Genomic DNA, 26,567 nt, shown 5'->3' with positions numbered 1-26,567 from the left:
GTTCTCATTTCCGCTTCCCCTTTCAAGCTGCCAACAGCAGTTGAATGAGAACAGAGACAAAGGCACAGTTTGCACCATGAGACTTTCTTATTGTCCTTTTCCCTCTCCCCAAATCTGGGAAGGGCTCTGCTCAACTGTGAGAACTGCTTTACCTCAAACTTGGCTGTCTACTAGCAGACGGGTAAGTATAGCTCTTGCCTCAGTCTTAAGGCTGTTCTTGTCTAGGATTACACTAGGAGATAGAAGGAGACAGGTCAGAGAAAAATCAAGAGAAGAGAAAAGTTGGGAAATAACCCCATGCTTTGCTGACTTCAACCTTACTGACATCATCATTGTGCCTATTGGAACAGGGAGCTCTCATCATTTTTATTTTTTCTCCTCTCTATTACCAGAGCAGTAATCATTCTAGGGTCACAAAACATGGACTGCTTTGATGACATGAACTAACATTTAGGAATTTTTCACCTTTGTCACCTGAGAAGTTCTTCTCTGTATCTTGTGGCACTCACTTTTGTAGTCATTTCAATCTAATTCCAACTTTGAAAAGTTACCAAGGAGAAAAGTTTCCCAGTTTCATGGCAGGTCCCATTCTAGTGTCCACAGGTCTGAGGATTGGGAACAGTGGGCCTGACCCAACTTTGCTTTCTGTGGGTGGGACCTCTTTCCTCAGAGGCTGCAGGGAAAATTATTGTGAAGATAAACTACAGCAAGATATGTAGGGGTTACATATGCAGGAGGATATACCAGGTCAAGTTAAGTAGGGGACTAAAGATAGTTAATGTCCTATACGGATTGGTTTTCAGACTCTAAATCTCACAGAGGGATATGTTGAGCTCTTAGTGATCCTCATAATACTGGGGATAGGAGGGTCCTGTAACACCCCTTGTCTCCGGCATAGCCAGGCTGAGGATGTCACCACCTATACGACTCTTGGGGAGGTGGAGGAGTGGAAAGATCTTCCACACTGGGGTTTTCCCACACCCCTCCTGTGCCACTGAGCTCACTAGTGGGGGCGAAGGGAAGAGATTCTAAAGACAGAGCACAGAGATCAGAGTGTCCCACAGAAGCGGTTTGATAGAGTTTGGAAGGGATGTCAAAAGAAGTACTGGTGACTGTCTACCACAGATGTCCATGAATAGAGAGGCAAAGGAACTTTATGAGCAGTCAGGGAAGTGCTAATAGAGGTTAGAGGTTGGAGACTTGTAACTTGTGTGTCCAAAACTCAAACTCAGTGGTTTTTCAGCTTGAGTGGTTAGAGCCACAGATCTGGTTTCTCCTGTAACCTGAAGCATTACTGGGAACAGAGGAAGCTGGGTTCAGAGTATAACTCTACTGAGAATATTATCAAAGATAACAAGAGGAAGATATAACAGGAGAGACAAAAAGCATCTAACACGTTCTTTCTTTTTCATAGGCATCCTAGGAAGTTTGGAGACTATTTCAACCATAGTAATAACACATTCTCCTAACTCCTTTGGGCCTCTGAAAGTTAAGATGTAATCCTGAGATTATGAATTATCTGGTGGCCATAGAGACCCAGCTCAGTCATTTTCAGTTCAAGGTTTTTGATGCAGATGATAATAGACAATGGAAAAGAAGTTTGGTCTTAACCCGTATCAGGGCACACAAACTTCACTCTGGGCTACAATAAAGGAAAATAACAAACATTTCTTTCCACTTGTAAAGTGACAGCTGCTCTGTTTTCCGCCTAAGGGACCAGACTCAAGTGGCTAACCCAGCACTCACAGCACTCTGTGCCCTGCTCACACCCAAGCCCAGTGCAGAATGACTGCAGCACAGATTTTGGTTGAAAATAGAGTTCAATCAAATGAGCTGAGGGATTATAAAAAGAGTGTAAGAAAGAAAATAGGGCAATAAAAATGAGTGCCCAAGGGAAAGAGCTTCATTATCAAGAGAATAGATCTAAAGAATCAATAATATGATTCAAAGAGCTAACTCAATGGTCAAGAAATACATTTGTTCTTCCTGTCACCTATAGACAAAACTATCTGTAAATTAGCCCGAGAATGGCTGTATCTTATTTTTGCTGCCTCATTGCCTATCCAGATGAAAAACAAAAATAAAACCAAAAAATGACATCTTCCACTGAAGGCACAGGATTACTTCCTTTCCAATTGCATGACTTTAATATTTCCTACAGCAATTTACAAGCCTTCCATAAAACTCATCCACAGTGAAAGTGGATATAAGGAGAAAGTGAAGGAAAGAAAAAGAGATGTTCTTCTTTCAGTATTTATTCAACTAAAATTATTTTTTAGAAGAAAGAAATGAAAAAAGAGAGGGAAAAGTATAGTTAAATTAAGTAGCATTTTTCTGGGTAGTAATTTACCAAATAACATCGTCCTTTTTCCTGGAAATAGACTGAAGAGCTCTCCTAGACCACAGAAGTCCCAGAAAGCTCAAATGCTATACGTAGGGTAAGTTTTGTTTTGATGATCTTCCAAACCGCAGTAACAATGAAGAGGACTAGAAACCAGGAAGATATTTCTCCTATGTGAAGGAATGTGACAGTCTATTGCACATTGGACATAGGTGCGATGACGCTCAGCTGGCTTGAGTTAGAGTTTGTCCTGCCCATGAACAGAGAAATATTGGCTGTTCTGGGATTCCCCACAGCCCTTGCAATGGTAGAGATGTGTGTATTGGTTGTGAATGCAGAAGGTCTTATGGGTTACATCGTGGAAACTATTTCTTTTTCTCTCCTAGTATTCTTGTTTCACTTCTGTCCTAATTCACCAGTTCTGCCTGAGGCAAAGGCTCAGTGACAGAGGAGAGGGGAGGCCTGTCTGATCTATATCCCTAGGAGGGGGCACAGAGCATTGAAGACTGGGGCTTAGAAACCAAGAGGATAGGTGGCAGGAGAAAGTGTGCATAGATAAATGAAGAAACTACCTATGTGGGGCCTGGAACTTATTAGTTTGAGTCCCATGTAAAACTGCTAACACTCTATGTGACTCCAGGTAAATCTCTCACTCGCTCTCTCTCTCTCTCTCTCTCTCTCTGTGTGTCTCTATCTCTCTGTCTGTCTATCTCTCTCTCAACCTCTTCCTTTCCCCTTCCTCTCCCCCCCCCCTTTCCTCCATTGCAAAATGAGTAATCAGGATTAGATTATCTCTCTGATCTCTGGGCATTAAATGAGAATGAGGAATTTTCACTGCTTCTAGGTTCACCTTTACCTAGCAGCAACATCCATCTTTAATCTTCTAGATTTTTCACCCTCTGGCGTATTCTGCTGCTCACTCCTCCTTCTTCCTTATTCATAAAAGTGTACCTATTTTTTTAGACTGAAGACAGATTAATAATACTCACTACTCACCTCTATCATATATTATATATTACTTGATTTTAACCTCCCATAACCTGAAAAGTTTGGCATATTATGTGTTTACATATGAAAAAAACTTGGATATAGAGGGAACACATAATTTTACCAAGGACATACATGTATGAGCATGCAGAATTGTGATTCCAAACAAGTCTTACTCTGATTTCAAGGCCCAATGTATGTGTACCATTTTTGGTCTCTAAATAACACTCTGGACTTAAAGAATAAGAAGTATTGGCCCTCTTACTGGGCTCTTTAAAAATATCTCCAGGTTAAAAAAATAATATTAAATTAAAAAATAAAAAAAATCTCCATGTTGAAGTTCCTATAAGCAGAGATAGTATTTGGCAGGAACAGATTGGTAGGCCTATGATTGTTGTTGAAGTATCAGAATATGTCCACAGAAAATTATGATAAGTGTTCATTGTTTCAAGCCTTCTGAGTGCTCATCACCAGCCCAGCTATGCCAGATATTACCACAAATTTCCCCAGTGTGATCCCCAAAACTCAGTGCCACACCAGCCCGGCACTTACAAGGCCAATAGGGGGTTATGAGTACTGTAAGTTCTTGTTGTTCAGTAACACCCTAAAACCATTGCTAAGTGCTCTGAATGCCACATAATCTGAAAGAAATGTGGATCCTGGACAGGTTTTCTTCCTTCAAGTAGAACCTACCTTTCTGAACTTAGGTGGCAAAGGTGTTTGCCAGGATTAAATGAAGTTGTTTACAGAATGGTTTATGGACAAATATCAGGTACTCTATACCTACCAGTTACTACATATCCCTCTTGCTTACACACATGGATGTCAATGTATAGTAAAACTCCAACTTCATCCCTAAGAAAACAGAGACAAGAAGTATGTGATGTTCTCGGTGCAGCAATAATGATATATCCCTAAAAGTATTCTACTGCCACAGGTACTGCCTCAGGTGATAATTTTTGTTGGAAGATAATCATTTCACAGCTCTTCAACAGTTCCCTTTTCTTAAACTACTAGAAATGGTTTCTCTGGTCCTGATTTGTCAGCATGACTGCTTCAATTTGTTTTTCCTATAAACATGCTGAGAACAAGGAGAATGCTGTTACTCTACTTGGTAGTAGTCAGATTCCAGAACTGTTGACATATTTTAGAGAATGATTTGGGGAATGAATCTCTAGAGACATATAGGGATGTGGAAAGGACAAATGGCTGGAGATGATGACAGAGGAGGAAATAAGGCTTGGAGTGATTAGGGCAAGAAGCAATAGAACCAGTGGTGGGGTTTTCCTGGGTTAGTGGGAAAGAGGAAGAAAAGATTCCCATAAACTTCAAATTTGTGCCCTCATAGAGCATAGATTAAATATAGTAACATAATGTAAACTAGTATCAAGAAGGGTGGTATTAGATTCCAGAAGGAACTTTTGACTAAGAAATGAATACAAACTTACAATGGGAAACTCTGGAAATTAATTTTCAAAATAGGAAGATTTGTTAGTTTAATTTAGTCAGAATTATGTGATCCTTATGCTATACCATTAAAGGATTGGAAATGCTATACTCAAGCTTTTTGTTTCTTCACTCTAAGTTTGGCAGCATATATAAATAGGATCTGAAGTCATGAAGAAGGTCAGGAGCATCTGTCATTGGACATATGTCTCAATGACATATAGTAGTTGAGAATAATTTTTCAGCACCAGTACAATTCTTGCTTCTCTGCAGGTACGGCATTTACTGAGAGCCACCTCCACTGAAAAATGCTGTTCTGAGCCTGAGAAAGGATTTATAGGAGAGTCACAAGGAGTGGTATTTAATGATGAGAGTGCCACTCACTCTCTGGTTGAATATGGCACAAGTACATGTTCTGGTTGGTAGAGGTTGGTTACAAAAAGATGACTTGAATAGGATTTTAAAAGGTAGATGTGGTTTTTTGGGGGAGAGAAAAAGGTGGGTAAAACTGTAAGCTAAAGCGAAAAAGCAGAAAACACAAGAAATTCTGGGGATCAATGAGCAACATTGACTGAATCATATTCATTTGGGTTCTATCTCAGCTTCTCTTGTTCAGGCTCACCACATTCTTGGATCAGTGAAAGTTGCAAATCTAGGAACCCCACAACTCAGTGTGAATTTCAAAGGTAGTTTGTTAAATGATGTAACTCCAAGGGTTACTGGACCATTTCGTACTTCTATCAGAAAATTAAACAAATACATTTTTTTTGAAAAACACTACCATAAATATTTCAAACTCATCTAGAATTTATGAAAATAAATTCATAAATATTAGTCCTGGAGGCAAACTTATATAACATTGGATCTCACCAATTCATTTTCTAGAAACCGATTGGTGTCCAAATGGGAAACCCAATTGACTTGCCAGAAGGCAACTAATCAGACAAAAATTATGGAAAATTATCTAAGTCACCTTATTTCTAATCAATACTTTTTTCACTGTTAGAGAAATATGCTTTTAAAAAAATTATTTGAAGGAAACATCTCCATGTCCTTTTCTCTATTACAAGGGGCCTCAAGACATTCAAAGCTGCTATCCTGAAATCCGTGTGTGCTCATCTTTCAATTTTCTCTAAAACGTTCACTGCTGGTGTGTTTATCTGATAAACATTTGCCACTTCCTCCAGATTTCCACAAAGAACACCAGTTTCTTATCTCCCGTAGTACACCTTCCTCTTGTTAGCATGAACCAGGCATTCTATTTCTCCCTGCTTCCCAATATTGCTGTTCTTACGGTATTCTGTGTAATACACCATGGAGAGTGTTGCAGAGATTGGGAAAAACTAATCTATTCAATTCCCCAGCCCATGTGCAGTGCATCAAAGTTGTGAAGAACTTGCATCTTTTCTCTCAGACTGAAAACCATTGTTGCCTTTTCAAGGAACGAATTATCCCATCTCACCTGAATTGCCTGGAAAATGACTGTCCTCAGTGAGCAGTAAAGTATTTAATCTATCTAGTATTTTTGTTGCCATAACTATAATGGCCATTTGTTTGTTAACTTTTGTTGAGAACTTTCTAAGCAATAAGGATTCTGTTTTCATAAGCATTTTCCATTAGGTGTTTATATTTAACAAACTTCTGTATATAGGATATAGAAACAGACTGCAAATAGGAATCACCATGCTAATACAACTTCTGTTATGGGTACTCACAGGGTAAAAACTAGTCAGATAATAACCTTCTGTCTATTCTCCAACTTTAAGCCCAAAACATTTTACATGCTCAGTAAACAGATGGTAAATTTTACTATTACAATTGTGAAGCTGATCTCTCTGCATCTATGATAACTCTGGACAGCACTGGGTTCCCATGGAAAATAGTCACCTGCAGAATATTTATTCACTTAGACAATAAGTATTTGTTAAGCAACTACTATGTGTTAAATTCTGTTTTAGGCATTAGAAACTCAGTGGTGAATAATCCAGAAGAGCATCTCTATCCTCTTGGAGCTTATATTCTAATCAGAAGAATAAATAATAAATTAGATAAGTAAGTAAAAACCAGAAAGTATGTTAGTGGTAAACAATTAATTAGATAAGTAAATAAAATATAGGGAATGGTACTGGTGATAACTAAGAAGAAAAAGTTCCACAGGGAAAGCATTCAGTGGCACTGGTTAAAGAGGCTACAGAAGCCAGGTCTGGCTTCACAGAGGAAGCTGGTAAGAGCTGAGCTTTGCAGGTCAAGTGCTACAAAGACTGAGAGAAAGAAAAAGGGTGGGGAAAATATAAGAAAATTAGAGACTGAAAGGGCCAAGGAAATTACCCTGTATCACCCTGAGATATTTTCAGAGATGGAAGAGGGCTGTAAAGTAGATTCACATCACATACAATGTTGAAGCCCTCATCTTCTCAGTTAGTGAGATTCTAGCACTATGGTAAGCATTATGGGGATTCAGATCTAAAATAGTTTATAGTTTATAAAATTTACAGTACTGGAATAGTGAACTTTTTTTTACTTAAATTCTTCTATTGGTACATTTTAAGTATAAAACACAATTACATTTCTCACTGGGAATTGTACCTTTACATAATGCATCTTGGTTCTTATTTTTTCCCCATTCCTAGCCCTCCCTTCACCCCCTCCACCCTTCCCTATTTACAAAGACTTTATTTCCATTTTTTCCATTTCTCATCATTTTTCCTTTCCCTTCTTTCCTTTCCCCTGCCCCTCCCGCTACCCCAACCCCTTTGGACCTTTTCTTCCTATTTTACATTATCGATTATTCATTCTAATCATTGGTACATTTTAGGTATACAATATAATGACATTCATCATTGGAAATTTGCACCTTTACATAGTCTCTCTTGGTTCTTATTTTTCACCCTTGCCCAGCCCTCCCTTCAACCCCTCCATCCCTCCTTATTTACAAAGATTTTGCTCCTATTTTGGAATAGTGAACATTTAGAGCTGTGATGTCATCACCAAAAAACTGAGACAAGAGAAAGGGTTTGAATTTTCTACAGTATACCATTAGTTAGTAGCAAAATGTATGTCACTTATCCCTTTCTCTCCCCTTCTTCTTTTCTCCTTCTTTCCCCTTTCTTTTCTTCTTTTTTGTGTTCCTGTCATCCTGCATTTCTGACCTCATGTCTTCCTTTTAAATTCCCCTAGTCACCAAAAATCTTTTTCTTATGCACTGAAGATTCCCTGTGATTTGGGTGAGGTCCATTTCCTTTGGGAATTACAGGCAATAGGCAAATCAGCCTTTGACATTTTCTCCTCTGGGACAAGAAGGACTAACTTATTAAATATTTTGGAAAGGGGGACTAGGAAACACACTCTGATTAAGGCTTTTCAGACTCTCTTCATGAACTCTTTCTGGTGGCAGCTTCACACTCTCTTCATCATTTAAGAACAACCAGTCATCTCTGCTACTCCCATTGGTGGCTCCCCTACAGCACAAGCTAAATTCAGTGTCCCCTAAAAGGCACAAAATCCAATTGCCTGGAGTGAACACAAAGTCTTATTGTGCTAACTGCCATCTCTCCTGGGAGAAAAAATGTCTTGGACTGGACCTGAAGTGAAAGAATTCATGTCAGGCAGCAGTAATTATGTATTATTTTTCTCTGGATATGTTCTGCCTGTGGTAAGCAGAGGCATCTAAAAGAATTTTATTGCCCTAGAAAAACATTTTATGCTCAAGATGCTCTTTTCAAAAATAGCTATTTTAGTACCTAAATTGTTGAATGCCTCACTGATGATTTTGTTTCTAAGTCTTGGAAGAACAGAAGTCTCTGGAAACTGGCACTCTTATTTTTTTCTTTTATTTTTGCTAACTCCAACAATTAAAAGTATAGCTCTGAAGATGATGTCATTTATGACAGCTCAAGGAAATAGAGGATGTCGCAGTTTAAGAATGAAGTGTCTCCCAAAGTTTCAGGTATTAAGGGCTTAATCCCCAGTACAACAATGTTCAGAGGTGGGACCTAGAGAGGTGACTCATTCATAAGGGTTCTAACGTCATCAGTGTATTAGGCCATTGATGAGTTCATAGCTGATTGGGCTATTAGGAGGTGGGGCCCAGTTAGAGGAAGCAGGTCCTGGGTACATGCCTGTGAAGGGTAAATCTGTCCCCCAACCCCTTCCTCTCTGGCTCTTCCTGAGCTGTCTGCTGCCAGCTGCCATGAGGTGAGCTACTTTCCTTCACCACTCCCTTCCACCATGTTTCTGCCATACCACGTGCCTAAAAACAATGGAGCCAGCTGATCATGGACTGAAAACTTTGAAACTGTGAGCCAAAATTAACTTTTCCTCTTCTAAGTTGTTTATGTTAGCAACAAAAGGTTGACTAATACAAAAGGAGAAACAGGAAAGTCCTGGTCCCCTATCTACTTATCCACTGTAATGGGACATGAGTGTGGCTGGAAGGAAGAGGCAGCGTTACCCTCCAACCTTTCTAAGCTCCCTCTGGACAATTGAATGAGTCTTTCCTTTTCTCTTCCTTTTTGAATCTGTGCATAGAGCCATTGTTATGTATTTTTAAAAATATGCAGAAGTGTTGATTAGGTAGTGTTAAGTGAAATATAAGTATATGGATCAGTAACTGCACCGATAAATGGGATAAGCATCTCACAGTTATGTAGAAACTCAAGTAGACAAATTAGAAAGTAATCATCCTAAATGTGCTGTCTGCTCATTGCTTCAAGGCAATGTCTCCGTGTTTCTTTCATAGGCGTTTTTTTTTTTCCTGAGAAAAATCCTGTGGACCCTTAATATCAGGAAACAAAACAAATCAAGACGAAAAGTGAACTTTATACATTATAAATTGAAAGATATTTTAGTTTTGATGGATGATTCTGAGAGTCAAAATCCTTGAGAATCAAAGAAAACCTTTTTTTTTTGGAGACAAGGTTTTATTTATTTATTTATTTATATTTTAGTTAGCTTATTAGTCATGTGGGTAGTACACAGTGATCACATTCCTTGTATGGAGTTGGCACATGTACAGAACACATCTCAATTCCTTTTTTCATCCCCTTTCCCTTCCCTTCCTTCCCCCTCCACATCTGCCATAAGAAGTAGAGACACTCCTGGTCCTAACCCTAAACCTAAATCACAAAAGCTTTTCAGTGTCCCTCAAATCAGGTGAAATCTGAAGCTTTCAAACTTTCTGATTAAAAAGATTTGCTCCAGTATTTAGATATTTTCAGAGCACTCCCTTTTGGTGGAAAGGGGGGAGGCATCCCCTCCCTCCTGATGAGACAGCAGTCAGGCAGCTTTTAGCAGAAATGGGAAGCATTGAGGCAATGGATGGGAGCAATGGTTTCTGAACAGAAGCTGAGGAAGGATCACTGTGCTTCAACTCTCGGGACATCATTAAGGTGGTGAGAGGCCCCGAAGTGTGAACCAGGACCATGGAGGCCTCTGTGCTGAGCCCCACATCCTGGGAGAAACGGCGAGCTTGGCTCCGTCAGAGCCGTAACTGGCAGACGCAGGTCCTAGAAGAAGAAGCTGCAGCCGCCCTGCAGGATGTCCCAGACCCTGAGCCTTCCAGCCTGGATGATGTTTTCCAGGAAGGTAAGAGGCCATAGACATTACACAGACTCCCAGTAGGGAGAATGTGATAGCAAGCACAGGTCTGCAGTGGGTGGACTGCAGGCCCTTTGTTTGGAGTAGAATCTCCGGAAGGCTCACTTTGTCTGGCTTAAATGGGTATAAGAAAAGAGGCATAAAGTAATACAAGATATGAGCTGTGTGAGAGAGAAGCAGGTATAAGATTAGGAAAAAGAAAAGGACATTTTTGTACCATCCAGAGAAGCTTCTGTAAGAAACTGAGGCTAGGGGTTGTCTGTGTATGAATGCCACGGGGGATTTCTATTTCGTTTATGTAACAACACTACACTCAAGCTGTCCCTGGACTCTAGACATGGTGCTGTCACTAACAAGCTGTGTGACTTTTGGAAAGTCATCTGCCTAAGCCGTACTTGTCCAGCAGAAGCAGTGGGCACTTTCCTACATGCTTCTCAGAGGTTCACACGAGACCACAGACATGGGAGTAAGACAAGAAGTCTGAAAGAAATAAACTCATCCTTGCTTATTTGGTAGGACATAAAAGGCACACAGTTGTGCTTTTGTTTTATTTTGTTTTGGTTTGTTTTGGTTTTTTTCTGGTTTGGTTTGGTTTTTGAAAAGGAGACATCTCTGTTCCCAAAACTTGAAGAAAAGAAAGAAGTGAGCTGATAAGCTTGGACATTTCCTAGGTTCCCAAGGAGAAAAGAGGCAAAGAGAAGACCGATCCACTATCTTTATATATGGTTTTATTTTATTCACATCTTACAGAAAAGATTGGGTGGAGGGGTCAAAATGTGGTTACATAAGGATAAAATTGCAGAATGGGATAAGGGTGAGTGGCAGAGAAGAGGTCTGGTTTCCTTTCATTCTCACAATGATCTGTTATCTAACTTCTCTAGAGAATCCAATCAACAAGATTGAAGACTGGCTGCAGGACTGCAGGTGAGTCTGAGCACACCATGGGGCTGGACATGGGTGATGGTTGGATGTGCTAACAGGCAGGACCCTTGGGAACGAAAAGGTAGGAAAATGAGTTTGAACCGGGCCTGAGGAAATAAGGTTGAAACGATGATTGGTGGAGGCGTTGAAGGGATTTGGGGTCAGTTGGTATTCAACTCCACAGGGACTAAAATTCAGTTGGAGGTCTGAGGATCCAGAGTGGAATGGGTAGGCTGAGTTTCACATCCCTACTGCACAGCTTTCCCCTTCCGACTGACTGATGTCTCACATCGTGTGACAGAAGAGGAGAAGTGAGAGAGCAGATCATTTTTCCTGACCAGAAGTTCATCACTGTGCTGTTCTTACTGCAGAATGGAGGGGGAGGGGCTCAGGGCTGGCACAAGCAGAGAAAATGCAAGACTTCAAATGATATCATCTCTGTTCAGAAACACCAAAATAGGAGAACCTGCAGCCCATTGGTCTCTATCATTTTAGACTTGGTCTCCTCAGACATAAACGAAAGCTTCTGTAACCCAGTTAAGCCTGGGTGTTTCTGAAAGAATGATTTCTCAGAGTTTATAACTCAGCCTGCTCCTTATTTTCCCTCTAAGAAAGTCTTAAGCTTTATATAGACTTTAATCTAAACTCACCTATTAGCTGACATAAATCAACCCATCCTTGCTTATTTGGTAGGAATTAAATAGCACTGTATAATCCAAGGTTGTTCATTTTAACTCTGCCTGGGAAGCCAATGCCAAGAAGGATTTATTTTGCGTTTGTTTTTGTTGTCTGCAAAACCTGTTGTCCTTATTGTCCCAATCTTATTTACAATACATTGACTTCAAAACCAATTCAGGGGTCTTCAAAATACCTGAAGAAAAAGGGTGATGGTAACAAGCACGTTTGCAGGGTTGGGTGAGAAACCTGGGATAAGAACTGTCCTGGGTTTCCAAGTGCTGCCCGTGTGTGTATAGGAGAAACTTCGGCTCAGTTAATATCTTTATTTTGTTAACTACTTTTGAGTCTTATCAATTCACATCAACAATTATTAATTGTGCATTTTCAAAATGTTTGATTGCCTGAACGGCCTGAAGAGGTATGAGGTATTTTAAAGTATACTCCATGATTGCAAATATATCACCTTCTATTGGAATAAATTCACAGAAATGCAAGACTGTAAGCTCTAGAAATCACCTTACCCCAGTTATGCTCTACAAAGACAAACCCCGAGCCGAAGTTTAAGGTGTTCTGATGAATGAAAAAGTTCCAAGGTTTTAGCATAATTCTTCTGTTACTACCTGTGTGGCCACTTATAAGCAAATAACTGAATTCTTTCCATGGCAGATTCCCTACCTGTAAAATGAAATAAGAGACTAGAATAATAGTGTCAAAGTTTCCATCAGATTTAAGGGAAATGATATATGTTAAGTGCTTCATGCTCTATAATAGTATATGAGTAGTGCCATTTAAAAGGAGCTTTTTAACCTGCTTATAATTTTATAAAATAAATCCTTCCATCCAGTGACTTAACTACAGTGGACCCTTGATTTATGAACTCAATTCATTCGCGAGGGTTGGTTGTAACTCAAGTTGGTCAGGTGAAGGCTCAGGCTCCTCTACACAGCCTTCAAAGTCTCTCTCCTGTATACAGGCAGATCTCAGTGTCCTTAGAGACATTAGCCCAGAATTTCTCAATTAACTCCACAAAGGAAAGGATGTTGTAATGTTCCTTCCAGAACTCTTTAATGGTTAAATCTGTATCTGAGACCATCTGGAAGCACAAGTGGCTGGTGTTCAGGTTGTAACTCAAGACTTTGGTCATAACCCAAGTTGTTTAAGCTAAAATTCTTGTCATAACCCAAGTTGTTTTTATGTCAGGCCAGTCGTAACTCACGGGCCCACTGTATCTATCTATATCTCTTTCTTTACCAGAAAAAGTATATCCAGAAATGACACACATCAGCTTTTGGATAGTGGTTACTACTAGAAAATAGGTCAAATGAGACTGTAGATATATCTTTAATATTTCATTTATTTAATATTTCATTTATTTTTAGTTTTCTATTCTGTTACTTAAAATTTTATTTCTTTCTGAAGTAAATATGACAAAATGTTTACATGTGTAAAAATAGGATGGCAAGTACAAAGGTGCTGTCATTGCTTTTGAAAGATAAGATTTAGCTCAGTGGTTCTGCCGCCTGCCTCAAAAGTGCAAGGTCCCGCGTTCAATCCCCAGTACCAAAAAAGAAAAAAAAGCTTCATTTAAACTTCAAAGTGTTTTAGAAAACATTTCCAATTTTTCCTGTGTTCTAATTCTCTCTGATAATTATGTAATACATTCATGCACTGTTATTGACATATGCAGTCAATGGCAAACTGCATCTACAATGGTCTCCTAAGATTATATCAGTTAGTGACATTGTAGCTCTCTTAGTTTGTGTGAGGGCACTCTGTGAATTAGCAATGAAATCATCCAATGCCATACTTCTCAGAACATATGTCTGCCATTAGGCAGTACATGATGGACTTTTTAGTTATGTGGGGAAATTAGAAAAATTGAAGGATGCTGATGATTGGTGATAATGAGGGAACACTTGACTTTTGATAAAAGCTTTTGATAAAGAGGATAGAGGAAAGGCATACTCTAGTTATGACATTCTGAGTCTCCACAGTCTTTGATTCTTGGTCTGTCAAGACTATAGGGGAAAGAGGATGGACAAGGAATCCCCTATGCCCTGATTTTCTGGTCGTAATATTGAAAGTCTTCTGGGATACACTTTTCAATTTAGGTTTGAAGACCACAGAGTTTCCATTTTCTTTCCAATGCCAAACACCTGATAGCAAGAGAGTTTTCTTTTCTAACAAGTTCTCCAAGAATATCTACAACCTTCCTGAGCAATGGAGTGTCAATGTCTCTTGGTCCAACTGAATCTAGTGGCAGTCCATTCTGCTATGTCTTTACAAACTATACTTCTTATTTGTTTTTAGAAAAAACTTTATTTCAATGTAATACAAGTAGATATTAATAAAGAAAATAATTTTTTTTTGGTACCAGGGATTGAACTCAGGACTTTGCACTTTCGAGGCAGGCAATGGCACCACTGAACTAAATACCCAGCTCAAGAAAATAATTTTTAAAAACAGCCTTCCGTGAAAAAATAAAGCAAAATTTCATAAATTAAGTAGTTAATACGCTGTGTACCATAATCTTAAAAGAATGGCCAAAATGTCATAGACAAAGTCATAGACAAAAAAGACTCTTACAAAAAAGAAACAAATAGATAATAGCACAAAACTTTCTTTTCAATGAACTTAGAGGACATAGTGGTAAAAATGGAATAAATTATATATTGAAATATTTTTGAAACCATGGAATATATAATTAGGGGAATTATTAGAACTCCCTACTTCCTATTTCTCTATCTTCTTTTTTATGTTTCCTTTAACATTTAATAAAACTTTGTACAATAAATTTTTGCTGTATTTTACATAAGATAGCCACCACAGAAATTTACATAGATTAGAAGGAAGGAAGATGGTTAAGGAGAGCCCAGTCCTGTGGAATATTTTCTCAGAGCATGAAAGTCAGAGTTCAGGTGGGGAAAAGGGTTCAGACTGCCTGATTAAGTGGATGTTTAAAAAAGCTAAAATACAGGCCTTTGGGGAAATAGCCAAATGCTGTGACCCTCAATATTTCAAAGGCTCCATTCTTAAACACAGCCCCCATCTAGTCGTCTATGGGGATTCTTGCCTCTGACTTGGGAAATACCATTCCAAAGATGTCTTTCCCATTAGGCAAAGTCTCAAATATTCATTCAGTCCCAGACATAGGGATGACCTCTCCTTGCCCAAAATAGGTGGAAACCCACAACTTTTGGACACTACTGACTCAATCTCCCCAATTTTAGTCCTTATTTCCACTTTTGGATCCTCACACAGAGAAACAAAGAAGCACTCAAACGTATGTGTCCAATTTATTTCACTTATGAGTATGGTCTCAAGGACCATCCATTTAGCTATAAATGTCTGAAGCTCATCCTTCTTTATGGCAGAGTAGTATTCCATTGCATAAAAAAATCATCTTTATACTCTTCTTTTTCTTTTCTTAAGCTTTCTGTAACATGAACATGTTGCTGAGGAATCATGGGTAGAGTTCAGAGCCCAAAAATCATCAGAGTGGCCTTCAACTAAAATTGTGTCGATAGGCATCTATGGAAACTGCTGGAAGTCGCATGCTTCTTCTCACAATGCACTCCCCTCCCAACTATTTGTTCATGAATTGGATATACAAGAGCTAAGTACCTTAGCTCTTCAATTTCAGACTTGAAATTATGCTAAAGAACTTTTCAATGTCAGGGCAGAAAAATGATATGAATATAGTGCCTGGTCATTGATCTTATACCCTATATAATAACCTTTAAAATTACTGGGACTTGGGTCACATCCATGAAGTTTCAAATCATGATGCTCAGTGAAAAGGTATCAACAGATCCAGCCCATGTCATACTGCTAGGGTAGAGCCCACACACACACAGGAAATCCTGAGCTTGTCCTAAAAAAGAGGATCATAAAATTTCTGCCAGAGTATAACTCCAGAAGAGGACTGTAAGATGAGCACTTAACAAAAACTTGTATCTCAGGAATAGCAATGAGATTTCCTTTATATCATACATATCAATAGCATGTTTATTTTTTAACATAAATTTTGTTGCAGTATAATGCACTTACTGAAAAAGCAAATGAATATTAAATATATAGCTCAATGGGTTTTTCACAAAGGGAATGCAACAAAGAAAACTGAAGTAGAACACTATCAGCACTGCAAAAGCCTTCATCCTGTCCCCTTCCATGCACTACCCTGACTCTAAGAGTAACCACTAATTTGACATAATTTGATAAGGTTTATGATTTTTTAACTCTATATAAATAGAATCATAAAATATGTACTATTTTATTTATTTTTCTTTTGTTTAGCATTATGTTTGTAATGTTCATCTATGTATTTGCATGCAGCAACAGGTCACTCATAATGTAGTACTAAATTGTATAACTATCATACAATTTTTCCATTTTACAATAAATAGAGATTCTGGGGATTCTTTTCTTGGTTATTATGACTAGAATTTCTTTTGATGAATATATGAAGGCATTTTCATTTTCAGAAGTGAAGTAATAGTCTGTTTTAAACATAGTTTCTGGTAATGGCAGACCTTAGGATTTGCATCCCTAATTTCAAAATCCAAAATCCTCCAAATTCTGAAACTGTTCGAGCACTGACATGACACCATAAGTGGAGTCACACTTGATCTCATGTGATGAGCCACAGTTGAAATACTGACACACTAGAACTATTGTGCAGAACTATCTTTAAGCTTTTTCTATAGAGTGTACTGTCTAAGATACATAAATAAATTTTGTGTTTAGATTTTTGTCCCTTCTCCAAGATAATTCATTATGTACATGCAAATATTTGGAAATTCAAAAAAATCCAAAATCTGAAACACTTCTGGTCTCAAGCTTTTTGAATAACGGATGCTCAATTTGTCCTGAGCAGTGATAACACAAGCATTAAGTGCAATAGTAAATGTAATATGGTAGTACTAGATGACCCTATTATCATAGTAGTAGATGACTAGATTAGATTACCATAGTAATCATAGTAAATATTAACTTCTATTAATATTTTAATATATAAAACATTTGTAGTATTACATTACAACATGTTTTTGTTATTATATATTAGAAAAAGAAGTATATATTTCTATTTCTAGTTATATTATTAGAGTTACTTACTTTGTTTTTTGCTTGGGAGGCAGGCGGTGGAACCACTGGGCTAAATCCCCTGCCCCAGTTTACTCTTAATTAGCTTGAATATTTCACATTTTATAATGTACCTTGATGTGTAGTTTTTTCATAATGACATAAAATTCAATTTTGCAAATAATGGTTGTTTTTTATTCACTGTTGAAAGGAAAGTATTAACAAAAGACATCTAAACATGTGATTATTTATTTTATAAAATTTAAGCACAATTTGATCTACAGATGTTCAATTAACAAACCCGTTTCCATTGTTAAACATCCCATGAAGTGATACACCAAGAACTTGAAAGTTATTGGAACTGCTGAAGGTAGATAAGGGAAAGAAGTGGTGTTTAAGACCATCTCCAAAGGATGCACTGCAGCTTCTAACTCACTCCACCAACTCTTCTCCACTCCAGCATCTGATTGAGATTACATTCAAAGCATCATTCATAGCTTCCATTTAAAAACTTTTAGAAAAGCAAATTCTATAAAACTCATACCATTTCAATGCTCAAAGTAGACTTATATAATGATACAATCTAGATTTAAGTCCTTTTACATAGCATTTAAGAGCATAGTGGCAACAATGAGCCAGGACTGGTCCCAAGTGCACACCATATAAGTGTGCTGGTCCTAGTTCAAAGCTTTTCTCAGATTATCTCATTCACCTGTTTTCGACAGAGAGAATTTCTCCCTTGTATTTAAAACTAAGTTGTTTCTCATGACTATTTGTGCTGGTTTCCGTTTGTTCTTCTGATAGAGATGGTAAATGTTTGATAGGACGATATCTCAAAATCTTAAAGTATCTCTCACCAGCATACAGTTTCTGCTGTTTCCTGAAACATGTGATATTCAGCAAGAACATGGTTCTAAGAAAAAGAAGAAGGTGTGGGTAGATAAGTTAGCCTCTTTAAAAGCTTAAGAAAATATAGATGTTTATATTTATGATTTGGAGATTATGGCACAAAAACCTTTTTCCTACAGATATATTTTCCCAGTCTTGCCTCTGTATTCTTTCTTATTTCATCTAAAGAATGATGAATCATTGGAAAATTGACTTTAAACAATGAAGAGAGGGGGAGGGCAACACAATCAAAAATATAGTCCATTCCAGTTCCAGCTCCTCAGGACTACATCTAAGAATTTGTCCATCAAGTAACTACTCTGTCTTAGTTTCCTCAATATGAAAACAAATTAGGTATTGCTCACTCCCAGTGGAAAATAATATGAACACGTGGGAAATATTTGAGAATAGTCTATTGGAAAATGTAGTTATGTCAACCTGTAGCTTTATTTTTGGATTTTAGAGGCTCTGAAGAGGGGTTTTCTGAGGAGGCTGGACAATCCATCTACAATGGTGAGTACGGGTGCTGCTCTATTTTTCTTCTACCTGATGGTGATGTAGCTCTGTGCAGGTATGTGCGATTATACATGGGCATAAGCATATAAGTGCATAAGAATGCCTGATATTCTTTAATGTAAATCCAAGTACCTTTTAATTGTTGTAAGGCAGTCCACAAGGTCCAAACAAAAATGCTGGCTCAGATCCACAAGTTTGTTAATACTCAAAAACTATCTACTGTTGATGGCTGCTCAGCTAACAACCACTGCAATGGGAAAAGAGCTTTCTAAAATGTGTACATTTCTAAAGTGTGTGTCTATGTGCATTGGTGTATACCATCTGTGTTTACTATTTGACAGGAGATTGCATGCATGACTGTATGATATGGGACACAGGTTAGCTCGAGGTGATTGTATGATTCTAAGTCAAACATGAGTGTGATTCGTGCAGTAGCATACATAAAGCAGGGAATAATTTTGCAAGCATGTGAATACTAGCATGATTGTGCCAGTCTAAGAACATATGTGGGTGTTCAAGTTTGTAGTTGTGTATTTGTGTGTACATGAGTGCAGGTTTCAGACAGATGTTCTGTGCCTTCTCCTGATTATGTGACAGGGTTCTCCAGTCATGGGACCAGTTTTGAAGATGACTTGACACTTGGAGCAGAGGGTGAGTGGCACAGCTCTGAGGTTGTCATCAAAGAAGAGGCTATACATTGGATAAATTTTAAGAATAGGATGGGAGGGGAGGACTTTAGAAAGAAGCAGCCTCTCTCTCTCTCTGGGGTACATCTTTAGGGAAAGATCACCTCATTATGATCTCATGCAAAAACAGAAAGCATCACATGCCTAGAAACACGGCCTCACCAGCTAGTCATGACACCTGCTGACCCATTACTGGAATTATCCTTTGGTCCCTGGGAAGAAAACATAAAATTACCATATTATTTGATGTCCAGATATCATTGAGACTGTTTTCTCTATAAGAAGTGCACAGAAGCCTGAGTACTGGGTTTAAGATAAAGACTGTACTACAGGAGGACAAGGGCTTGAATAAAGGATGAAAGCACAGCCACCTCCTCGTATCTCCTGGGGCCTGTAGAGACTCATGTGGTGGGGCAGAAACTTGAGTCTGGAGCTGAAGGACTCTCCTCCAGACAGAGGGGCTCCTGCCTACACATTAGTCATAGGGCTAAAGTTCAGAGGCTCCAGGTCAGGTATTCTCTACCTTATTTGTTCCCTTTCCCAAGCTGTGGGAAGACAACCTTGAGACCTACTCATTGAAAGAATTCCTGGGTTTCAGTTGGCCTCTAGTAGTGGCATAGGGAAACAGAGGGGCAGTATTAAGTTCAGAGGACCAGCTCAAGTGACCTTCATTTTCCCTTCTAACTTGCTCTTTGCCTTTCTGTTCCCTGTCCAGCCACACTGCTGGCTTCTAATGGCAAACTCTTCTCCAGGTAAGTGTAAGCTTCAGCCAGACTGAATGATATCTTCTTCAGAAGACAATGAACTGGGGTAGGTACCAGAGATTAAAAACAAAGAGCTAAAGCCAAATGTGGTGGGGCAATTTAGTCCTGGCACTGCCTTTAAGGCCAGCATACTGGAAAACTGAGGCAGAAGGACTGCACGTTTAAGACGAGCCTGGGTAATTTAAGAATAGAAAGACCCTATTTCAAAATTTTAAAAAGGCTGAGGATGTAGCTCAGTGCACAGGTCCTGGGTTCAATCCTCAGTACCACAAAAAAAATTATGACAGATTTTCTAACCAGTAATGAAGGCATAGATAGTTTCCTCAGCAGGTGATTGGTTCTAAGATATTCTTCAAGGGGAAGCCAGGTGCAGGCTGGCAACAAGATTTTACGACATCAGTTTCTACCTCCACAGGGGTTTCCTCCAGACATCCAGGCCTTGCCAGCTACTTGACCTTGGCTGTAGTTTGGCTTCCAGCTGCATGACTAGTGCAACCAACAAGACTAGTTCAAGGTAGGTACTAAATTTCAGAGGGCTGGGAGGGTAGAGGAGATGAGAGGCAAAAGAGAATGGAGCTGAAAACCATTGCCTATTTTTTCTGACATATCTTACTTGAGCTTGTATGTACTTTCTATGCACACTGGAGAAACATAGGACCATATTTGCTTCAGGAATAGGGGGGATGGATGAAGAGAAATCTCCTCCAAACTAGGTACTCTGTATAAAATGCAGGTCTCTCTTCCCACTGAATCCTGTGCACCAGAAAGTGTAGTAATGGTGCCAACACAGTCTGAGACTCATAGTAGGTACTCAATAAACAACATATTTACTAATCAACTAATTTTTACTTAATGAAGCAATAAAATATTAATTAATGCAGGCCAGATGGGAACTATATGGAATTTTAAAAGCTGAATCAGACAAAAGTCTTGCCAGTAGGAGCTCAATAATTCCATAGAGTGGCCAAGACTTATACACAAAAGAAACCTAAAACAAGGTAGGAAATAATGAAAATTATTAATTAGGGTGGTATGATGAAAAGTGTTGGGAATTTGGTGTAAAAATCTGACTTTGAGCCCTGGTTTTGACACACAAATTTTATCATGTGCTTTTGTTAGTGATTTATCTTCACTGAGCTGTGTGCCTAGCAACACCCAGTTCAATTAAATGAGAAGATCTAGAGATCAGATTCAGGCATCTGCATTTTTAAAAGGCCCATGAGGTGACATAATGTGCACCCCTGGTTGTGAATCAATGATCCAGTCTTGTGCCCGCATTTCACAGATAGGGAAATTTAGGACTCTGGAGATAAAATGAGTACTTAGCTGACAACACAAGTCAGGAATTTTAACTGTCCAGCTATTAATTAAGCCAAGTATCCCTATTTGGGTCAAAAAGTATAGCATCCTTCCTAAAGAGAGTGAAAATGATTATCCGAAGCCTCAAGTAATCTGTACCTCCCGTGAACCTGTTGTTAAAATGGAGTTACTGACCACTGGTGCCACCCAGCTTACTGGTACTTAGGTTTGGATATGGTTACAGGTTGGTCCAATAGAAAAAGAGAGAGACAGAGAGAGTCTTTGATCTTCTGCGACATGGCTTTTTATGAGAAAATGGTGCTTAAGAGAGGTATGGCTCTCAAAATTAGGTTTCGAATGTACCTGTTGATTAACTTTTACCTTCAGAATGAAAAGAAAATTAACTCCATGTTTTTTGCACACTCATTGCCTAAGTGTCCCAAACAACTACAGAATAGGGTAAACTGAGTGGTAACTTACAAACCACTCAGCCAAAGCCAAGTATTACAGCACGTACAGGTGAGAATAATTCAGCCACCAAATTTCTTACATCTATGCTGTTTTTCATTTTTGAATGTTTTCATATTTACTTAAATTTCTTTTCATCTATAATAAATTATTTAAAAATTGGTACTAAGATTTTTTTTAGTTTTTATAACTGAAACTGAGTTGTAATTTCCATGTTTTAGACAGAGAATTTAGGTTCAGAGTAGTGAAAACCTTTTCCACAGTCACACTGGAAGGTAGAAAACTGGCCAAAAAGAAATTTCAGTCTCCTGTTACTTTTGTTAGGTATTCTGGATTGCCATATGTCTCAAAGTTGTTACCCTAATTATCCAAACTCCCTTTTTTCAGCATTTCAGAGATTCTGGATCAGGTGCAAGAGGATGCAGAAGATGTCCTCTTCAGTCTAGGCTTTGGCCAAGAGGACCACAAAGACACTACTCGGATCCCTGCAAGATTTTTTACCAACCCCTCTCAGGCCAAGGGCATTGATTTCCAGCTCTTCTTGAAGGCACAGGTGCAGAGGATTGAGATGGAGGACCCCTGCCTCATGCTGGCCAGTGAGTGTTACCACAGATCCATGCTCCATCTCTACCTTGGTCTCCAGTCATTCACAACAAAGCCTGGGGGCTCCAAATCCTACTTTTCTTGGTTAGCTTCAATTGACCCTTGTGTCTTCTATTTTCTCTTATGCTGTTCAGTGAAGATGGAGAACTTTAGAATCTTCTTTCTCTTGAGGAAATATTCTTCAAGAAACCTCAGGCACTGTTGCTTCCTTTAGTCCTTCTCTGCTTGACCTGAATCAAGTCATGGTAATGTCTTTAAATATTTGCCTATTTTCTATTTCCTACTTGGGATATCTTCAGAGGATGGGGAGTTGAGAAGCCAAGAAAGAGAACCCCGGGTGTGAGAAATCTAAATGGAAGCTTTCCTCTGGAGTCTGAGCTTTAGGAAGGTTTTTGAAGTGAGAGATTTAAGAGATAACTTGCTGATAAGCTCCCAGATCACTATCTTCAACCTTTGTCCCCAGGCAGGTTTAAACAAGTGCAAACGCTGGCTGCTACTGCTGATGCCTTCTTCTGTCTCTACTCCTATGTGTCCAAGACACCTGTTCAGAAGTTCACACCATCCCACATGTTCTGGAATTACAACCCAACTGATGTGCCATCCATCAGGATTCTGGCCCCAGAGCCTGAACCCCACTCACCTAGAGAGCGCCTCCGGAAAGCTATCTCCAAAATGTGCCTATACACAGGTTCCCGAGATCGGCTGTCACCATCCCACAACATCCCCAAAAGGAACAGTTTGGACCAAGTGGTTTGGGAAGTGATGGACAGAGTGAGAGGAGAGAAGTTAGTTCTCCAGCAAGGCTCTGAGTTTGGGCAAGGCCCACAGGAAGATACTGTGCCCTCCATAGAAAACACAAAGCTGCCCACTTCTTCCTCTTCATGTGCCCTTTGCCCCGAAGTGGAAACATGGCAAGGGATGTCCACAGTTTTGGCACAATCACAGACTCTGGATTCTAACCCCAAGGCACTCAATAGCACACATTCTCTAACGAGAACAGATCCACAGTGCAGCATAAACCATGCACAAGTAAAAGAAGACCTGTGTGGTCTACAGTCCACCAATAAGAAAGCCCATTCAGACAAGAATGAGACTTTCTGTAAAAGAAAGAGCAAAGCAAGGAAGAGTCTACTTCAAAAGAGTCCTCTGGACAAGAAAGTTAAGTCACTGGACCTGTCCATAATCCAGCAAAAATAGAAGAGCAGAGACAGACCAGAACTACACTGATCCCTAACCCAGCAGCCTCTGGATGCTTGACTCAGAGGAGGTGAGTGGGCTGGAGGTGAGGGAGAGGCTGGAAGAGAAAAGCTCTGGATGCTTTGCAGAAGATGAAGGAGTAGAGCCCTTGAGCAAAGGAGATCCAGGTGTCCTGTCCTCGACAGATATACCACTTCATGAGTTAAACTCAGAAACTTGTGGGGATGGATTAATAAAGAAGGAAAAGGATAAATTGGCCCTGTTTCTTGTGAGTGTTCACGTTTCAAAGTTGCTTTTATTATTCTTATCTGATCTGATCTCCTCTGAAGGTTTTCATGAAACCCATCTGCCTTTATCATTTGCAGGGGTCTTCATAAAAGTCCAAAGGGAGGTTAGGTATTGCAAAGCTAAGCACTATTAAATAAAATATGTTGTCTCCTATCTTGACAAATATATAACAATTAAGACCTAGAAGACCGACCAGGTTGCAAATCTAGAAGTCTTACACTCATAGAACTTCTGTGCTAGAAGACAACAGTGTGGGTAGAGCTTCTCTCTGTCCCCTGGTTTGTTTCCTTCTCTTCCTATGACCAGATATGTCCTGTACCTTACACATTTATGTACAGGCATCCCAGTCTGCCTATCCAAAGCCACACTAACAGCCACACAAATAGCCATCCATTGGTCATCACTCAGGCCTAGGGTTGCATACACTACTGTAAAGGTCAGCCTTTGAGAGAATAGATACCAGGAAAAACCAGTGCAGTTGCCTGAAACCAGATCAGGGTGATTTCCCAGCAGATTTTGTGACCCTACATAACCAGAACATGTTCTAGCAAGGATAGTGCAGGATCCAGGAGGGGACATCATCTAAGTCCACCACCAACTCTTTGCTCCGTGGACCCTCTAAAGCTTACTTGGCACTCCTCTTACCTTGGTCTATAGATGGTAATACCATCAAGGGTTGGCGTTTCTTGGAGAATCTCTCAAACCCTTGCCTCAAAGAGAAACTATGATTATTTACAATGTCATGTGCATGTATGTCACCTCACACTGAATGTAGATCTGCACTCAGCTCCTATTTCCTTCACTACCAATCCCTGACACAACAGAAGCTAAGGCATAAACAGTGTGACCACACCCTAATTCATTTTATGAGGCTAGCCTTTAAGATCAGACAAAGAAATTAACAGAAAAGAAAACTACAAACCAACACTCTCATGAACATAGATGTGAAGATCTTCAAAATATCAGCAGCTTAAAACCTACAATGGATAAAAAGGATTATACGCCTTGACCAAATGAAATTTCTCCAGGTATACAAGACTGGTTCAACATTTGGAAATGATGTAATCCATCACAACATCAGGCTAAAAAAAATCACATAATCATATCAATAGGTGTAGCAAATTTGTTTAGCACTTATTCATGATAAAAACTCAGAAAATTAGGGATACAGAGGAACTTCCTTAAGTGAATAAAAATATTAATAAAAAGTTACAACTAACTTCCCCCCTAAATGGTTAGTAATGCCAAGCTTTACTACTAAAGTCAAGAAAAAAGCAATGATGTCCTTTATTGCCATTACTTTTCAACATAACACTCGAAATCCTAACTAATGCAAGACAAGAAACAGAAATGCATATACTGAGAAAGCAAAAATAAAACTGTCTTCAATTGTAGTGATACAATTATCTATGTAGAAAATCCAACAGTCATCCAAATAAAAAACTTTTTGAAACTAATAAGTGGTTATAACAGGATTGTATTGTTTAAAAAGTTAATATACAAGTCAGTTGCCTTCCTATATACTAACAATAAACAGTTGGAATTTGAAATTTGAAATTTGAAACACAATACCATTTATACAGTCATTAATAAATAATATCTAGGTGTAAATTTAACAAAATATGTACAAGATCTATATGAGGAAAACTCCAAAACTATGCTAAGAGAAATCAAAGAAAAACTAAATTAATGGAGAAATATTCCATGTTCATGAGTAAGAAGATTCTTTTTTTGTGCATTTTGTTTTGTTTTGTTCTTGGTACCAGGGATTGAACTCGGGACCTTGCACTTGAGAGGCAGGTGGAGGAACCACTGAGCTAAACACCTGGCCCAAGGATTCAGCATTTTTTCCCCCACTTGCAAGGCAGGCATGATGCCACTGAGCTAAATCCCCAGCCCAGGATTCAGTGTTTTAAAGATATCAGTTCTTCACAACTTGATTTATAGATTCAGTGCAATCCTAATCAAAACCCCAGCAAATTGTTTTTTATATATAGCAGCAAACTGACACTAACATTTATATGGAAAGGCAAAAGCCCAAAATGGTATTGAAGAGCAAAGTTGGAGAACTGACAATACCCCACTATAAGAATTACTACAAAGTTACAATAATCAACAGCATGGTTTTGTTAAGAGAATACGCAAAAGATCATTGGGAAAGAATAGAGCGTTTAGAAACTGATACCCATAAATTCAGTCAACAGATCATTGACAAAGGAGCAAAGCAATACAGTGGAGAATAGATACTCCTTCTAATAAATGTTAGGAAAACTGGACATCCATATGCAAAAGAAAATTAATTTAGGCACCAACCTTACACCTTTCATAAATATTAACTCAGAATGGATCACGACCAAAATATAAAATGCAAAATTATAAAACTCCTTGTAGATAACAGGAGAAATGCTGGATGACCTTGCATGCATCAATGACTTTTTAGATCCAACACCCAAGGCACGATCCATTAAAAAAAGAATTGAGAAATTGGAATTCATTAAAATTAAAGACTTCTTTTCTGTGAAAGACACTGTCAAAAGAACAAAAAGACAAACAACAGATGAAGGAAAATATTTGCAGAAGATGAATCAGATAAAGGACTGCTCTCCAAAATACAAAAAGAAAAATTTCTTAAAATTCACCAGTAAGAACACAAGCACCCTGATTTTAAAATAGGCTGACAACCTTAAAAGACTAACGATAGAAAATAAGAATATGAGAAAATGCTTCACATCATATATCATTAGAAAAATTTAAATTACAACATGAGATTTGTTATGGTTCATATCTAAAATGTCACTCCAAAGTCTC

At 38.7% G+C, this 26,567-nt stretch overlaps 1 protein-coding gene and 1 long non-coding RNA gene across 3 annotated transcripts in view; one reads left to right on the top strand and one right to left on the bottom strand.

Annotated features, from left to right (window-relative positions):
* On the top strand, positions 1-25,202 carry Tespa1 (thymocyte expressed, positive selection associated 1). Its single transcript, XM_021252524.2, has 10 exons — positions 1-181; positions 2,382-2,438; positions 10,162-10,357; positions 11,251-11,293; positions 18,402-18,451; positions 19,052-19,105; positions 19,856-19,892; positions 20,320-20,418; positions 22,059-22,267; positions 22,738-25,202. The coding sequence occupies exons 3-10, from the start codon at positions 10,195-10,197 to the stop codon at positions 23,469-23,471; spliced, it is 1,389 nt and encodes a 462-aa protein (XP_021108183.2). The 5' UTR covers positions 1-181; positions 2,382-2,438; positions 10,162-10,194; the 3' UTR covers positions 23,472-25,202.
* LOC106008709 (uncharacterized) overlaps positions 17,282-26,567 on the bottom strand; it is a 65,303-nt gene continuing 56,017 nt past the window's right edge. For both annotated transcript variants that reach the window (XR_015443368.1, XR_015443369.1), the window contains exons 3-4: positions 19,303-19,352; positions 17,282-17,963 (exon numbers count right to left, since the gene is read on the bottom strand). This is a non-coding gene — a long non-coding RNA (uncharacterized LOC106008709). The remainder of the gene's footprint in view (positions 17,964-19,302; positions 19,353-26,567) is intronic.

This window comes from Heterocephalus glaber, unplaced genomic scaffold (genome assembly GCF_053883595.1).
Source record: "Heterocephalus glaber isolate CG9 unplaced genomic scaffold, H.glaber_assembly_v1.0 deba00001569, whole genome shotgun sequence".
NCBI classification, from domain to species: Eukaryota; Metazoa; Chordata; class Mammalia; order Rodentia; family Bathyergidae; genus Heterocephalus; species Heterocephalus glaber.
Note: the sequence above shows the minus strand (reverse complement) of the source record. Positions and strands in the feature narration are given on the sequence as shown.

What these genes read in the sequence shown, in the direction of transcription:
- Tespa1 (XM_021252524.2), top strand. Translation starts at nt 10,195, where the DNA reads ATGGAGGCCTCTGTGCTGAGCCCCACATCCTGGGAGAAACGGCGAGCT. An exon ending in GACTGGCTGCAGGACTGCAG is followed by an intron (nt 11,294 to 18,401) that starts GTGAGTCTGAGC and finishes TTTGGATTTTAG; the next exon opens with AGGCTCTGAAGAGGGGTTTT. An exon ending in CTTGACACTTGGAGCAGAGG is followed by an intron (nt 19,106 to 19,855) that starts GTGAGTGGCACA and finishes TTCCCTGTCCAG; the next exon opens with CCACACTGCTGGCTTCTAAT.